The sequence below is a fragment of the Hoplias malabaricus genome, chromosome Y (assembly GCF_029633855.1).
Source record: "Hoplias malabaricus isolate fHopMal1 chromosome Y, fHopMal1.hap1, whole genome shotgun sequence".
Classification (NCBI taxonomy): Eukaryota; Metazoa; Chordata; class Actinopteri; order Characiformes; family Erythrinidae; genus Hoplias; species Hoplias malabaricus.
This window is the reverse complement of record NC_089820.1, coordinates 9,052,277-9,070,579: the sequence shown is the minus strand read 5'-3', so window position 1 is coordinate 9,070,579 and position 18,303 is coordinate 9,052,277. Positions and strand designations below refer to the sequence as shown.

Sequence of the window (18,303 nt, the reverse complement as noted above, 5' to 3'; positions counted from 1 at the left end):
ACAAAGATTTTGTGGTTTGGCAGGGAAGGGAACACACCCTCATTCCCTACCTTTGAGAGCATCACATGAGGGTATGGTCTGGGAGCTGTGTACTGTTTACAAATACATTTTTTGTATGTTTGTGATTATACTATTGTTCATTTATTGTACTCTCCCTATTGTCTCTCTACAATAGAGCCAACAATACACTCCAAAAATGTAAGCCATGTTTACCAGTGTTATATCACCTTTCCTTTTAGCAATGTTTTAAAATTTTAATAGTCCAAGAAATGATACTTGCTTGATGCAAAACTTGCTTGTGTTCACCATTATCTGATGCATCACAGGAGACATTTGATGAAATCACTTTGTTCATGAACAATAAGGTCTAATATTTGTATGCTGAAATATCCAGAAAAGATTTTACCTTGATAACAGCATGTGTCTTGCTATAATTCCAAAATATGTTTTTACATCAGTGGTAACTTGGGCGGCACGGTGGCGCAGCAGGTAGTGTCGCAGTCACACAGCTGGAGGTTTCCTCCCACAGTCCAAAAACACACGTTGCAGGTGGACTGGCGACTCGAAAGTGTCCGTAGGTGTGAATGTGTGTGTGTCTGTGTTGCCCTGTGAAGGACTGGCGTCCCCTCCAGGGTGTATTCCCGCCTTGCGCCCGATGATTCCAGGTAGGCTCTGGACCCCCCACGACCCTAAATTGGATAAGCGGTTACAGATAATGGATGGATGGATCAGTGGTAACTTCCCACAAATACAAGATTCTGTTTCCCTGGGCACTGATGTACTTGCTCTTGTACATATCGCCAATAACAGCCAGGAAGGGTCTTTTCCTCTTTGGCACAGAGAACTGGAGGTCTGTTTTTATCAAAAAGCAAGCTGAAATTTAATTAATTTCATTACAGCATTTTCCGCTGTCTGTTGTGTTGTATCCAGAGAACCTAGCAGTATTTCTCTGTAAAATTCACATCAGGCTTTATCTTTTGTGTAATAGAATTTCAGGTTTCATTTCTAGCAGCAGACTTTATTCTTAGACTACTCTTGAGTAAAATTCCAGTTGTCTTATGTGGACTGAGAGTTTTGAAATTTCCTGAATCGTTTTACAATGTTGTGGATGATATGTTGTGAAATGGCTAAATTCTCTACAATCTTAGTTCAGATATGTTCTGACAATATCTGACCATTTTCAGAGAACGTTTCACACACTTTTAAAAATAAAGGTGCTAAGAAGGGTTTTTTTGAGTGATGTCAAAGAAGAACCAAGTTTGGTTCCATAAAGAATCATTTTGGCACATATGTTTAAACCTTTAAAAGTTCCTTCATATATCTCTTTAACAAACATGGTTCTTTATCAAACCAAAAGTGGTTCATCCATGTCATGCTCAAAAAACCTTTGGAAGCACCTATTTATTTTTTATGAGTGCAAAGTTTTTATGAGTTTGCAAAGCCTAAGCATTTGCTAGATGGTCTTTTTATATTCATTTTTGACTATATTTTGCATCTGTTCCAACTTGTTCCAAATTCTAAATGTGTTTATATTAACAAAATACAATCAAGTTGGTCACTGAAAACACTGGAAATCTTTCTATATATTTGTCTTTTTAATTAAAACAGGTGTCATTTTATAAAATATCTCAAATATTCTAGAAACATGGATGTATTTGCAAAAAAATAGTTAGAAATATAAAATATGGTAGTACTGTGAAAGGTTTATATATTTCCCCTCTATATGTTAAAGGGGATATATTTTGCAAAGCTCACTTTTTGAGTGCTTTTGTATTTCCACTTGTGTCTCTACTGCTCCTCGAAAAAGCTTGGGAAAAAAAAAACCCATCCATCCTTATTCTGTGAGTCAGTTGAAAGATTTTGGTGTCAGGAATCATATGCTTCTACGAGCTGTTTGGATGGCTCCTTTATTGTAACGTCACACTAGGGATATTTGCATAGATCCACCCTGGCATTTGTGAAGGTGTTTGTGCAGGCAGAGCCCTATATGCTCCCTATGCACGTTGCGTACATTCCCACAAATTAACAAAGGCCCCCCTCGTCTCAAGTTAGGGAGAGTATGTGTATAATCAGAAGATGAAGAGAAACTATCCTTCAGGAAATGAAAAGAGGAAAAAAAAAACGCGCACACACACATATATATATATATATATATATATATCCCAGACAACATATTTCTAGGGAAGTGTGCACCCGCTCTGGCAGACTGTTGAGATGTGGGAACAGCAGTGACAGAAACCTGTGACAGTTCTTCTCAAGGTTGGATTGTTATTAAATAATAGTCTACGTACATAGCCCCTGGAATATAAGCTGGAGAATAAACAGCTATGTTTGCATCTTTTCTTCTACTCCTCCTTAAGGACTGCAGCAGGTACTGAGTCAGACAAATGCATGGAATGGGTGGGGCGTGGTCAGCAACAGTTTATGCATAAAAGTGACACAATCCTTAAACGGCTCATTCTGAAAGGGACTGAAAGTGTCAAGAATAGAGCTGTGAGTGATTTTGTGCAAAGAACCTTATGAACATGTTCTAACTTGTTTAAAAAAAGGTATAATATGTCCCATTAAATCTAGTAAATAGTTACTGTTCATAAATGTGCAGAAGTCACTCATTTTTACTCAGAAACTAAAAAACTACAACATATTGTATCTTTGACTAGAGTTGAACAAACCTGACGACAGCACTGTAATATACAGTGCATGCTGTATTTTAAAAGCTGACTGGGTTATGAAGATTAAATTAAATGGATTTAAAAACTATGTATATGAGCATAGCCGGTTTTTAAATAAAGCTCTGTACTATTTACATTTTTTTTGCTAAATGGTTGTAGCTAGTTTCTGCTTGTATATTAAAATAGCTACATATATTTGAAATGTCATTGGTCAGACAGTGACTGGCCTTTTATAGACCCTTCTATTTTCCATTAAATTTTTTTTTTGAGAATTAATTAGTATTTGTAATGGAGTATCTCTTCTGAGTAGAAACACTCAGATCATGCTCTACTTAGCATTGTATGCTGGAGGAAATGCACAAGAAAAGCAGCAGCACCACAGGAAATGAACAAAAAAAGAATACAAAACAGAAGCATCTACAAGGTGCACTAGGGGTGAGGGGAAACTAGTTAGAAGAGGGAGGCCAAAACCAGCTTTTGTTGTAAAATAAAATACTAACAAAACAACAGAAATACTGTTTAAAACTGATCTATAGATGAGCTAGATGTACTGTGCAAACCTGAAACTGAAGAACTGACCCTCCAGTCTCTATCAACAAATGTGTTCTTCCCTAACAGCAGCTGCTTTGTTTGGGGACGTTTTACAGAACATTGCCCTCATTAATTCTCTCACTGACCTGACACAATCTACTAACATTGAATACATAGCTGAGAACAACTTGTTACATTTTTGCTGTTGAATTGCACAGGTATAGTACAGAATCTCTAATACATAGGGATGCACAGATTCTGAAATTTTGGGCTATGATTACCGATAATTAGCACCTTGGAGTAGCCGAAACCGATCTTTATAACTGATTATAAATGTGGATTATAGCAAAACAAATTTCTTTTTTAATCATAGGTTCATTTAATCAGGTTAGTTATATTAGTTGTAGTATTATATATTTGTATAAGATCTAGAGGGGTGCTAATTAGTGCAGCACCAGATTTGTTTTGGAGAGCGAGGGAAAGAGCAACATAAAGTGACTCAGAGCAAGCGATGGAGAGTGTGTTTGAGCGAGTGTTTGTAATCGTTCATTGTCATGTTTCATCAATAAATTCAGACGCTGAATGACTCTACATCTATTTTCATGTATTTTATATAAGAAGGGCTCGTGCACTGTGGTGGTCGAGAGTCTTTCTGTAATTTAACCTGCTGCGTGTGTGTGCGTGTGTCCTGAGTGTGGTTGATATATTAAATTAGTTTTTACCACAGGGAAATTTAATCCCAGAAACTGTTCTCTGCAGAAACTGTGAAAAACGTCCACATGACAGACATAGCTGTGTATTTATAGACATCGGTGTATATGCACAAGCACAAAAAAGGCACCAATTTATCAGTTGTAATATCTGCTAAAATTCCAATATCGGGCCAATAACAATAAATAAAAAATCCACACATCGGAAAATAATATATCAGCCGCAGATATATCGTGCATCAATACTAATACATCCAGGGTACTAGATATCAGAATTTTGGCTGATAGATCACATGAAGAAGAATCAGTGCAGAAGTTATTTAAATGCCTAAAAACTCTGCAACACAAAGAAACATACAGAGCTTCTTCCTAAATGCAAATGAAATTAAACTAAACAAACCCATAAGATGATATACAAGGCAAGGTTTTGAAACTCAAAAGACCAAAAGACATAGGCATAATCCAAACTAATGCAGTGAATATTTATTTTATCTAGATTCACTGCTTCGTCCTGCATGAAACTTATTAGTCTAAACTGCATGTGTCTTTGAATGTACACATGGGCAATTTAGTTTCCAAAAGTGTGGCTCCCAGAGAGTGGATGGAGGGGCCTTGCTAAACTTTTGCCACAGGCTGTACCCTGCCTCAAAGTCTGTTACCTTAACTAGGACTAAGCAACAGATTTGACCCAGAATGCGGAGCTCAGAGCCGAGCCATGAGCCACACACAGATTTTCTCCTCAGTTTTAGCCAATTAAGCTCTCAATAACTGGCAAACAACTGGTGTTAAGGTCTGGAGTGAGTTGAGGAAAGTCAGAGAAAGAGACAGATGCGCAGGGACTGGATGATTAAATGCCAAAATACTGGTTATTTTGATAATGTTTCTTTTCGTTAATAAAAAGCTAGAGGCTCCTGCCTCCAGTGACCTCCTGCCGGGGGTCCCAAACATCTAGTCACTTTAAAACAATGAAGGCTTATACCACAACAATTAGAACAAAACAAACAAAAGCTCTGTTTGGAGAGGGTCATTTTCTAATAGACTCTTATAAAAATCTCTGAGAGCATTGATTAGGACACGGAATCACAGTTATAAACATGGACTAAATGTTTTAAATATTTTTGGACTAACACATTATAAGACAGTTAAAAGAGCAATAGTAGCCACCATTGAGAATACCTTTGTCCATTTTTGTGCTTTTATTGTCAAACACTAACACAAAACTGAATTGAGTTAATGCTAAATCAAGTAATGCTAATTGGTGGCTACACACTTCCATTACCAACATTAGCCTCATAAGTAAAGCACAGAACAGATGTGTCCAGAAGCGTGTTACCTGACTCCTGAAGCTGGTGAGTCTCAAGATTGGGTTGAGTGTGTGGAGTCCTCAGACAGAAAATGTCTGAGCAGTGAGTCTGCTGAGACACACTGAGCTGGAGAGGAAGTACTCTCTCATCACTCTAATAACAGAGGTGTGAACAGATCATTTAATTCATACACAGCAGCTCAGAGCCCACTCTTCCATTCTGACCAAAAGTCAACTCTCTGCTCACTCAACAGAAACGCACTGACTATTAGAATATAACAAGACAAGTTTCATGATCCAAAAATAACCTCGCCATGACAGCAGTCCACCAGAGCAGGCCTGCAACAATAACCATTTATATGAGGTTGATTTATTGTCTGAGAAATAACTGTGCTAATATTATATTATCCTCATCTTATGCTACTGTTTTAATGATAACAGCATAATAATGCAATTACACTCATTTAAAGAGTAATGGATATTTAGCAAAATAAAAAAAAACACAGTTAAGAATACTCAGATATTGGAATAGAAATACATAAAAATCTCCAAATATCTTAAATAAATTAAACTTAAATAAAATGAAACCATTGTTTACAAACAAATCCACAATTGCCCCAGAAGAGAGACCAGAGAAAAGCAGAGAACAGAACAGAGGGTGCAGCTAAAATATTGGTGACATTAATTATGTAACCAAACACAGTTTTCGATATATGATAATATACCATGCTATGATAATACCACACTATTGACCACTCAACTGCAGGGAAGGGCAAGCGACTGTCACTAAAAATTGCAATATTTTCCCATGTTTTCCCTTTATTTGAAAGGTCTTTCTTGTTTAGACTTTAGTGTGTGTTAATATTAAGTAGATTTGTTTAAAGAATCATAAAAACTAAAGACTTTCCCAACTGTTAGCATCTAAACTGCTGCTGAACCACTGAGTGCCTTCTTTTATAAAATGGAAACAATGGCAGCTAACCTAGATGCAAAACCAAATGCAGTTTGGCCTGTTTGGGAGCATTTCGGATTTCAACCAAATGAAAAGAAAGAGCCAGTCATTTAAGATGAAGCAATATACAAAATCTGTGCCAGAAAGGCTGCTGTGAAACTGAGAAATACATCAAATTTGATGTCATCTAGTTATCAAAGTCCAACTGACTTCACCAAGCGCAAGTCCTGGACCATCCTCAAAACGAACACTTCATGCCAGTTCCAGCCGACAAGAACCGTGATAAGTAAAGTAATTTTTTTGGGGGGGTGGGTATTATTGCCTATTGAAGTGTTGAGCCCCGTTTAATCTGTGGAAGCAAATCTGTCTCATCAGACTTTGAAAAATTGCAACCTTTGAATTTGTAGCACTGAATTTTTTTTGCACTGAAATTATGCATCTGAATTTTGTTGCTTTTGAACTTAAGTCTTCAGATTTCCACCTCTGAATATTTTGCCTCGCAATTATGCATCTGAATATAGTTGCTCTTGAATTGAATTCATGAATTTTCAAGAACACGTTTTCACTGTTATTATTCAAGGTTAATAAATTCAGATTTTTAAAAAAATCAAGCTTAAAAAAATTCAAACAATATATTTCGAAGTTGCTCAAATTCGACAGGCCAAATTCAGATGCCAAAATACGAGTTAAAAAATTCAGAGTGCACATCCGCGATACAAAGGATGAGCAATCGATTCATTTGGATTTTCTCTTTCCCCTTAAATGCTGCACTAGTTGTATTCTGTCACCGCTAGATGACAAAATACAAACACAACTTCCATACCATGGAAAAACTACACGTTTAGCTTCTTTCCGCAGATATTATCTCTTTATTTTCAAAGTGTCTCAAACATCTGAAAGTCTCACTGAAAACACAATATAACAGACTATTGATATCCTGAAGATTTTACTGTGGACATTTTTTGTAACGGCCCTGTGAACGTAGCATGTGATATGACAGAATATGTGGAAACATGAACTGTGGGTATACAGTCGTGAAAATTAGAACACCCCATGAAAGCTTTTGTCTTTTTGAACATATTTAAACATATGACTTTTGACTTTCATTTGAACAGCACAGAGAGATGGAACTTATACAAATAAAACTGAAGAAATTACTTATAAGCATAGGTTGTACAATGTAGGGCGGCACGGTGGCGCAGCAGGTAGTGTCGCAGTCACACAGCTCCAGCTCCAGGGAGTTGGGGGTTCGATTCCAGCTCCGGGTGACTGTCTGTGAGGAGTTGATGTGTTCTCCCCGTGTCCGCGTGGGTTTCCTCCGGGTGCTCCGGTTTCCTCCCACAGTCCAAAAACACAGGTGGATTGGCGACTCGAAAGTGTCCGTAGGTGTGAGTGAATGTGTGTGTGTCCGTGTTGCCCTGTGAAGGACTGGCGTCCCCTCCAGGGTGTATTTCCGCCTTGCGCCCGATGATTCCAGGTAGGCTCTGGACCCCCCGCGACCCTAAATTGGATAAGCAGTTACAGATAATGGATGGATGGATGTACAATGTAATTGGCTTTGGCAGAGAGGATTTGACAATTTTTCATGGGTGCAACCCACATACTCAGCTCTACTGCTCATCCAACTTTGAAAATAAAGCCCAATGAATTAAGCCAAATGCCCAATTGCATTTGCAAATGCACTTCCCACACATTTTATCATGTCCAATGCTATGTTTATAGGGCAATTACATAAAAATTTCCACAGTAAATTTTCTTCATCTTCAGGATATCGACAGTCTGTTATATTGTGTCTTTAGTGAGCCTTTCAGATTTTAGAGACACATTGAAAATAAAGAGATACATCCAAGGAAAGAAGGTAAATGTGTAGTTAAACTAAACCAGAGGGGTACAAAGCACACCCAGAATGTGGAGCAGTGGAACCGAGTGATGGAGACGCATCAAAATACATTTGGGTGAATGTGATGTGTATGATCCAGATGTAATTGTCAAACACCAGTACCTGGCTTCAGTAAAGTTCAATTAGATGTTTATCTATGTAATAAAATCCTCAAAGTAATGTTCCAACAATTAGGGTAAAGCTTTCACAGGAGAGTGGAGAATGTTACTGCAGCAAAGAAGAAAACACTCAATCAGCAGGTGCCCGGATACGTTTGGAAATACAGTGTGAAAAACTAGTACCAATTCATACCAAAGGTTTTGAATGGAGTTCCTTCACTCTAGAAAACACAGCTCCACTGCTCCAGATCCCATTGCCGGGGGTCTCTATACCCCCTTTAAAAAATAATACAGACTGTGTGTGCAGAGTTAAACACCTGTTACAACAGTGAGCTTCAAATAACTGCAGCTTAAGATTAATGTTTAGAACTTATTTGACACTGTTGCAATGAGCACTGAATTAAAACCAATATTCTTCTGGTAATGCATTTTAAAATCATTTTCATGTGTTGAGGTTGAGGTTATTATTAATATACAAGCATTGTAATATTATTATCCAATTCCAAGAAGCTTATTGAAGTTGATAGCATCACAGAACAAAGAGAAAACACATACCATAATGAGGAGTTCTGACAAATGTAGGACAGTCGAGATATATTTGTCCTCTATCTCCTTTGTTCTCCTCCCTGTCACTTTTCTGCAGGTCCTAAGAGACAGCTATTGATGGTGAGGTTAAAGACTTCCTCCCTCCCTCCCTCCATTTCTCCTTCTCTCACTTTCTCTCTAGAAATGATGAGCACACAACTTTACCCAACACTTTCTTTCTCACTGGACACTGTATACACTTACTGTCCCTTTTTCTTCCAATGTACTATCTACCACAGTATTATTCAAACCCAGTGAAAGAAATTCAAATGCAAATAATTCAACATTTAATAAAAATTTGACATTAACATATAAAAAAGACACAAAATGATAATGATAAACAAAAATGATATTTCCAATCTGCAAATACATTAGAGAGTGTTTATGACCTGATGATTTTAGTGGTTTAGGGCAAATAGAGCCTTTATATCATGATGGTTTAAGCGGATTTAACAGAATATTAATATCTTAGAGCGTAATGAGATTTTGCCAAGAGATCATTTATGTATATGGTTTATAGTTTTTTTTGGGGGGGCAACAGGGTGTTAATATATTAAATGGTGCTGGTGGTTATGGCAAGTAGAGTGTTTACGTAGTGGATGGTCTCCGTGGCTTTTGTGTCAAAAGAGCATTTATATCCTGGATGGTTTTGGTGGTTTTCTGCAGGGCCTCAGTGACAGTACTGTTGGTGATGGTGAGGACAGAGAGGTTAGAGGTCTGTGTGAGTCTTTGTAATTGGTCACTGTGAGAGGTCAGCACTGGGTTGTTGTCCAGAAGAACTGAACACAGTGGAGTTAAGGGGAAAAAAAAGGCACAGTGCTGTTTTTTTCTGTATTTATACACATAATCTTTGAAGGATACAGTGAAATCTCCTGATCTTCTGGAGCTCAGCCAATACACACCTGAAAACAGAAAAACATTTTTTTCAGTTAAATTCAAACTTGATTTCATAGCATTTATTTAAATGGGTGCTGTCAGAATACCAGCTTTGCACAAATAAGTACAAGCCCAAATAGCAAGAAAAACTCCATCAGAACAAGAGGAAGATCCACTGAGAGCAGAACCACTGTTATGTAGAAATAACTAAAAATAATACATTTTACTATTTAACAGTTTAACAAATCATATTAATTAACAGTTAAATGCTAGTAAAAATGTTAAAGGCAAAGAAAGAAAGAAATGAAATTATTACTTATAAATACAGAAAGCTAAAATATACAGTGTTTAAATAAAGAGGCGACTATAAAGGTGAAAATTACTATGAAGTACAGTATAATGATGTTTAAGAAGCTGAAGATAAGTTCAAACATAAATAAGTTTATAGAATACCTGCTGTCTACTGGCTGATCACCGCATGGTTGAGCAGGTGCTGATAAATCTCCAGTGGTCAAAACATTCTTCTTTACCCAGTTACACCACTCCCTTACTACTGTCACATATCTGCCATATGAAAATTTGATAATAACATTACATTATGAACAAAACCAAAAACAAAACTCTCCTGCACGTTTTTCTGATCTTGTGAAGGCCACATCCTAGTTGTTCATCACTGTATTGACCACAAAATAATTTAGTGTTTTTGCTTGTTGGACATTAACCAACAAGATAAAAATGTTCAATTTCAATTTCAGCTTTGACTTAGACTTGAGTTAGATCTCTTTCTACCTGTGATAAACTCCGTCCCTTTCTTCCTGCAGCAGGTGCTTCTGGCCGTTAGGAAGTGTGAGCTGATAAAGCCCAGCCCCCTTACTAAGGGGCTCTGTCCCCACACTGACATGCTCCTGCAAATAAAAAAAAAAAAATACAATCCTCATTTCTAGAAAAGTTGGGATTTAGCAAAATGCAATAAAAACAAGAACTTGTCATTGGTTAATTTTCTTGAAAGTTTATTTAACTGACAAAAGATAAAAGAAACTCCACTACATTTCAAAATCAAGTACCCTACTGTTTTACTCCACCACATTATTAAAATCTATTTAACCATAAACCATGTCATCAATTCTCCCCACTGCATTTCTGAGAGAGGTACAGCAGCACTGCTACTAAGAGACAGATGAACGCTGTTGGAGCTCTAAGGCAAGCAATACTTAATGTTTCTCCTCATAAAACCAAGTAATAACAAAAGGCACCCATGTTATTTTATCAACTGTTATTAGTAATCACACATTCAGTTCTTAGAACCATTATGAGTAAACAAAATGATTTAGTATGCGTCTGTATTATCCAAAGCAGTAACATGCATTTACATTTTAGAACATTTCTCTGTGTATTGTAATTTCCTATTGTATTACATGTATTTAATGTAGGTTACTTACTGACAAAACTAATAACATATAGAACATATTATACTGCATGGCAATGCAATATTTCTCCATTTTTTTTTTAATTACTCGATTTGTCTACGGTCCCCATTATTTCTGGAATAAATTGTAACTAAAGGAGACTCAAACTTCATTATTCCAGACAGAATCAGGCCAGACTGTGCACACCAGTAACTCACAAGAACAAAATCTTTAACAACGTCAAAGCAAAAGAAGCAGGAAGCAAGCACACAAGATTAAATTAGTACTTTTTCAGGTTTTTGTAGTGAATATTAACATAGACCTGTACATGTGTGTACTGTGTGTTAGGTGTGTGCCTGCCCAGATGTATATAGGGAGTGTTTGTGTGTACCTCAGCAGATGTGTCTGTGTTCCACTGTGTCTGCACCTGAACACCGTTGAGAAAAGTGATATGCGCAGAGCCGTCTGAAAAAGCAAAGAAGTGACCCGTACCAGTCACCTGCACTTCTGATATCACATTCACACACTCCCTCACCTCCACCTGCCCAAGACACAAAAACGGTGCCAATATCTCAAATTATAGCACAAAACCTAAATGTATTATTGCGATTGTACCACAGTTATTTACCACAATTATTTAACATATTCATGTGGTACTTGGAGAGCATCGTTTGAGCAATACACTCCTAGAACGGATCTCACCTAATCACATTGGAAATAACTGTTGTATAACCATTTTTATCAAACTCTATATAACAGTAAAGCATTTATTTGCCAGTAAATGGCTCTAAATTAAACAAGTTAACCGGAGTTCCCTGTAAGCTAATTTGAACCAAATAAACTAACGTGGAATGAGTGTGTAATATTCCATTGACGTTATGTGGTCATTCTGAAGCAGTGTCATGTCCACATAAAAATTCAGGGTCAAAGCTGGATTTCTCTTCAACAGAAATAAATTAAAAATACATGAAAATATCTGCCTTTGGGTCTTGTAAACTACACATTTCCCAAAGACCTGTTTTGTTCCGTGACAATTTTTCAACTGAATGTATCTGTTCTAATTTACAAAATAATTAAGGTGTTAAATAATGCTACATTCTGCAAATAAGCCAGCACTCCTGAGCACTGAAATGGAAGTAAATCTACTATTAATTAAACTGTGTTAAACCTACAGCTGATCCTCAAACTGCAAACATCTTTCTGGACAAAGCCTGCTGATGTGTGCAGAGGACAGTGGGGATGTTTCCTGTCACACGAAATCAGTTGAAAGTTCAACAGTGTTGGCTTGTTGTTAAAGAGCAAATTTCATAAGATCAACTGTGTATTTGAATGCAGACAGAGCATTATTTCTTGGCTCCAAACACATGTCTGTGTGCATTAAGTTGGTGCTCAGAGCTGTTAAGTTGCTGTGCTCACCCTCCTCCAGCAGCACTGTAGCATTTTGGGAGTTGTGCAGCTGCGGGCCTCTTTATAGCACTGCAGGATTCTGAAATTAAATCAACAAATTAATAAAATAACAAATAAATCAATCAATATGGTCAGTGTCAGGAAATATCCAAATATGGAAGCTGTATATTTCTTTACATTTTCATATAAACCAGACTGTTTTCTCTTTTTTAATCTTTAAATTAATTATTGATATTATTATGTTTATTTATACTAACTAAAATAATGTAAAACTATATTTAAAAAATACAATTATTACTGGTAATTGTAGTAACAATAACAACAACAATAACCTGCTAGCTCTGGTCACTACATTTCTGATAGAGTATGGCTGTCCAGGAAGGTCAGGAGGAAGTCCATTTAGGTAGTAAACACTCTCCAGAGTCTGTAAATAAATAAATGTTTACTGTAAACATCAATACAGTGTAACCATAGTTTTCAAACCCATTGTTGTTACTGTAAATGTCTCTCCTTGACTCAGAATAATAGGTGATAATAATAAACAACACCGAGTACACTAATATTACACAAATTGTGTGTGTGCGTGCGCGTGTGTGTGTAATCCAGAAATATATCATTTTGTGGAGATTAAATTAAGTTAACAGTAACATTAGGGGCAGGACTGGCTAAGTCTATGCTGAATAAATAGAAATCTATATAATGTCTCCAGAAACCACAGAGAAACCACAGTGTGCTAAGTGTGTATTCATGTAAGTTTGTGTGTGTTTGTGTGTGTGTCTTACAGTAGATGAGGTGGTTTTGTAGTGTGTGTAGTATTCAGCTAAAACTCCATTCGACCTGATCACTGTTCCATCAGCAGGAGAAACCTCCACCACTGGCACAGTGCCCCCTAGCACACTGACACACAATTACAGATAAACACGTCTTAACTCACATACATATCAATTATTAATAGATGTGTTGATAATGATGTAACTCATTGAGAAGCTTATAATTTACCGATAAATGATGCCCTGGCACCACACAACTTTCACCAGTTCAGAGAACACACCGAGTTCTGACCAATCAGATGCTCCGCTGCCATAGCGCCAGCTGGGCAGGGCAAAACTATACATTACTATCATCACCATCATAATCATCATGCTTAGAATTATCATCAACATCATATGTAAAATCATTAATATCAACACCATCATCATCATCATCTTCACCACAATTAAAATTAAGATAAAACAAGATAAGACAAGATAGTCCCACAGCAGGGAAATTTAGTGTTACAGCAGCAGAGTTAGAGCAAGGCACACAACAATAAAAAAGAGGTAGCGGAAAAATATAGAAGCTAAAAATGTGAACATTATATTAAATAAAAATAAACAAAAATTACACATACTTAGGAAAATTATATTGAACATGAAATGGTATGAAATGACATGGAGCCCCAGGAACAAAAAAAACACAAATATTTCTTTAGCGTCCATACAAAATAACATTTCATATATAAACACAGTAATACAGTAGTTGAGAATCTGTACTCACCTGTGGAGGTGAGGATGGGGGCAGGTTAGAGGGAGAGGAAGAGGAAGAACAGATTTCGCTCTAGTCAGAGGTTTCAGGGTCTGGTCTGATTCTCGTTCTTTTTCAGCCTCATTCTTCTGTCCAATAGCATTGCTGTGCTGAGTTATCCGGGCTTCCCTCTGGCTGAGAGCTAGAGAGAGAGGGTGTGTCCACGTGTGAGGGGTTTCAAGGCAAGAGTGGTGTTGGATCACACGAGAGTAAGTCTTTACAATCCTCCCTGTTCCCTTGTTTTCATCTTTTACATTTTCTGATGGCTGTAAATGCTCAGCTGCTTTAGATGGAGAATATTTTTGCTTCTCTAGTTCTGTTTTTTTGTTTTGGAAAGGTCCTTTGCTCCTACTGCAGCTGCTCAAGAACTCCACCTCAAAGTCCTCTCCACAGCTGGAGAGCCGCAGGCATGCGTTTCCATCCACAGAAGAGACAGTTTCACCGTCCACAGATCTTTGGAGAACACTGTAGGAGTCTGTTGCGGGCCACTCAACTTCCAACAATTCAGTTACACGCTTCTGAAAGAGAAAACACACAAACATTTATCCTTTACTACCACTCTCATTCTCACAGGACTAGTTTTAATCCCTGTCTGGGTGGGACACTACCCTTTTAAGTTTTTTGAAAAGAAAATGCATAGTTTTTAATCTTGATGTTCTCCCCAAATATGTGTTGTTACCAATTCCAACAATTAGTTATGACTTCCTCTATCACACAGTACCACCTGCCTGAGAGGCTGAGGACTACATGTTTCCTGCGAGACATGTGAAGGTCCATTGCCACTTCATTAAATGCTGCCACTGGACAACACAACACTCAACCACCCAGATTCACCATATCAGCCAACATCTGCCCACACAGTGGCTAGTGCTGTGCTTGTGGGATGGGTGAGAAAGTTACTACAGACATAAACTGTTGCTTTACTGGATATATATAGCTATTCAGAAACATCATCGATTGTGGGTTAAAGTGGTTCTGTCCACAGGTGTGATTGTGTGTGTATGACCAGTTGCTGTCAGCATGACCTATACATGACTCCTGGTCCCCAGGGGTCTGTTTTACAAAATGTATCCAACAATATTATAACAATCTAGTTGGATTAAACTTGAAAAATGGGTTTTTCAAAACAAGTTTTTTGATAATGAAGATTTGGATCTGGATTTTGTAATTCAATCTAATGTTTAATCAGGATTAAATGCTACAATTGGGTTTTTCTAAGCTTCTAGCAGAAATCTTGAATATTTTTTGATCCTAAATAACTGGATTATCATTATCCCACCATGAGAGGTGGATTCTAACAGGATTAACCATTTCGAGGACACACCTGGTACAAAAATGACTTGGAAATAAACCGGTGTTCTGTAAAACTGATTTTAAAGCACTCACACTCAAACATATTTACAATTAAAAACATGAACTCTTTTTAAAATTTTGATGATGTAGATTAAAAAACAATAATGAATGAGGAAAGCTGTGTTAAATCTTTATTTCTCTTATGATAATTGACATTTTAGTAATTTGTTTCATATATATATATATATATATATATATATATATATATATATCAAAGTGTTTTTCAGACAAAATTGTGACTATAAAAGATAGACAATTGAAATAAGGAAGAAAAATATAAATAAGCTATTAAAATCATAATTAAATTGTGGAGATGGAGAATATAGGGAACAATTTGCTCTCTTAAAATTCTTGATTTAACCATTTTATTTTTCATTAAAAAAAGGTAAAATTATATATCCAACAGATGGCAATATTGAGGAGCATTAAATCACAGAAAATCCAGATCTAGAAATCCTTATCCTGAGATATCTGAACCAGCTAAATCCAATCTGAAAAGGTTTTGAAAAACTAGGGCAAAATCTCTGAGATAATTTTGAATCTAGTTATGAAAAAAGGGATTTGATGATCAAGACAATTTGGATCAAGATTAAAAGTTTTGAAAAACTGGCCCCAGAAATTTAGGGGCAAAAAATGTAAGCTTTCCTAAAAAGGTTCTTGCAGTGTGTGTGTGTGTCGTTTAACATCAACTCGAGAGAAGACTCACCTCCTTCTGCTCATCAGGAAGAATCTCCTCAGGTAAGTAAGGCTGTGTGGCATATTTATTCCTGAAGTTCAGGGCAACAGCCACTAAAGTCTAAACACAAGACATGGGAAATTAAGGATTATAAAACATATCGTCATGTTCAAAATCTCTAAACCTTATGAAATGAGTTTTAAATTATGTTTGTAGTTAAACATGCATTTGATTTACAGCATTGCTGATAGTAACACCTGTTCTCTCTAGGGCAGATTACCCTGCATGGGCTCCTAGAGAACCTGTCATCACTGGTATGCATTACCCTGTACTGACTGATGGTGAACCTAGTCCTGTGGCGTTCTCTCGCTCTTTTCTGCAAGGGGTGAGCTGGAGGTCTCTCCAGGATGTACTCTGAGCCACAGGGAGACAACTGGAGACGAGAACCATCCACGAATGAAACGTCCACCGACTCATCATCATACATCACCATAAACCGCACACAGGCCATCGCTGTTAAAATCAGCAAAAATCTGGAAAATCAGTGGAATCGACAGGTGTAAAATACTCGATTAGTCAACAATTCTAGATTGTGAATGGCTGAGAATGGGGGTGAATGGAACTAGAAGTCCTCCTCTAAAAGCTCCTCTAGGAAAGTTATTACACAAAATAGTTCTAAACACGCTGCTGATGTTTAACAATAGGTTTGAGAATTATTTGTTTTTTAAATCTTTTCTTTAGCCTGGTGAGGAAATAAAAAATGCTGTATCTGCGTTGTATACATGGAGACGTCTGGTTCCATACACCACCACTGTGCAAATATATGTCTCTACAGTCAGCCACTTCACATCAGAACACTCTCCATCACTGTGTACAGCAGAACACACCGTTGTGTGGGAATTTGTACATATTTAAGAGAACTGAATACAATAATCTGCTCTATTTCATGTATAGTTTTGACAGACGTATACTCAGCGTATTCTCTAATACTTTTACATCTATTTAGTTACTAAAAGCAGTAATACTACTTTAAAGTAAATGTGAATTAACACCACACATTTTTATGTGAACTCCACACGACATTTAGACACTATTTTACCCAGAGCCCTGTACACAAGTCTATATTATCAAAAATACAAACTGTGAACAAACCCGCCGTCTGTTTGCCTTTCTTCCTCAGCGTCTGAGCGCTGGGGCGTTGTCTGTCACAGCGCCCCCAATCAGAGTGGAGGTGGGAGGGGGAACAGCATCCTCAACGTTTGTTAGGTCTGTGTGAAAATAACTGAACACATCTACAGAAAATATATGTTGAGCATTTCTACCTTTTACTGTTTTTTTGACAAGATTTTACTAATAGCAGTGCATGTATACTAAGCCACAATATTAAAACCACTGACAGATTAAGAAAATAATTATCTGATTTAAATGGCATATTTCAAGGTTTGAGATACATTAGGCCACAAGTGAGTGGTGTCAGGAGCAGGAAAATGAGCAAAAGCATGGAACTAAGTCACTTTAACAAAGGCCATATGTGATGGTCATAAGGTTTTGGTCATTTCCAAAAGGACAGGTCTTATAGTCAGAGGAGGGACAACCTGTGAACTAGCAACAGGGTCATGCTGCCCAAGTCAGACAGTAGCTCATCTATTGCTGTAGTTGGTGTTGGACTACCTGTTGGTTGATGGACTAAAAACATGAGCAGCAGTACAAGGTCTGATCCAGTGCTACCACCACAATGCACACTAACGCACCACCATCACATTTGTGTCACTGCAGCACTGAGAATGCTTACCTGCTTTGTGATGGTCCTGACAATTGAAGAGCAGGGTGAAATGGGGATAAGAAAGTATGCAGTGCAACAGATGAACTAGTCTGTAACTGTAGAAGTTCAAAGTGCTCCTGTATTGTCAGGGGAGATGATAAAGTGGACAATGAGTGGAGATATGTGTTCCTAATCCAGTTATTATTCAGTGTATATATTGAACCTGAATTCTTCAGAATGAGTCTTAATTTCAACATCTCTTTATCCTTTCCTCAACATGTAAAATCTATTTTCAGATTAAATTGCAACTCGAACGGAATTTCACCTTTATTCATCTATATAAATGTATATAATTAATATACAATATCTTTTGATTTCTATTTTAACTTTTCTTTCTAAACTGCATTTTGGACACTAACACAAACTGCAAATATTATCAGAAAGGATAATCTATAAATGTAATGTCATATATGGAGTATTAAAGCTTCAAAGCAGAGACAGCAGTCATG

At 37.1% G+C, this 18,303-nt stretch overlaps 1 protein-coding gene and 1 pseudogene across 3 annotated transcripts; both read right to left on the bottom strand.

Annotated features, from left to right (window-relative positions):
• The window catches only part of LOC136677908 (uncharacterized), a 256,856-nt pseudogene that overhangs the window by 122,740 nt on the left and 115,813 nt on the right, over positions 1 to 18,303 (bottom strand).
• On the bottom strand, positions 9,079 to 17,315 carry LOC136679452 (uncharacterized protein C5orf34 homolog). 3 transcript variants are annotated; one of them, XM_066657974.1, is made up of 13 exons: positions 17,185 to 17,315; positions 16,358 to 16,565; positions 16,063 to 16,152; positions 13,977 to 14,521; positions 13,440 to 13,532; positions 13,223 to 13,337; positions 12,773 to 12,864; positions 12,450 to 12,519; positions 11,425 to 11,574; positions 10,417 to 10,532; positions 10,081 to 10,191; positions 9,613 to 9,653; positions 9,079 to 9,530 (listed from the first exon to the last, which is right to left on the bottom strand). In XM_066657974.1, exons 2-13 carry the CDS (start codon positions 16,541 to 16,543, stop codon positions 9,340 to 9,342), a joined length of 1,800 nt encoding a protein of 599 aa, XP_066514071.1. In that variant the 5' UTR covers positions 16,544 to 16,565; positions 17,185 to 17,315; the 3' UTR covers positions 9,079 to 9,339. The 3 variants fall into 3 exon arrangements, with proteins under 3 accessions (XP_066514071.1, XP_066514070.1, XP_066514072.1); XM_066657973.1 differs by lacking the exon at positions 17,185 to 17,315 and adding an exon at positions 17,090 to 17,150; XM_066657975.1 differs by lacking the exon at positions 17,185 to 17,315 and adding an exon at positions 16,920 to 16,939.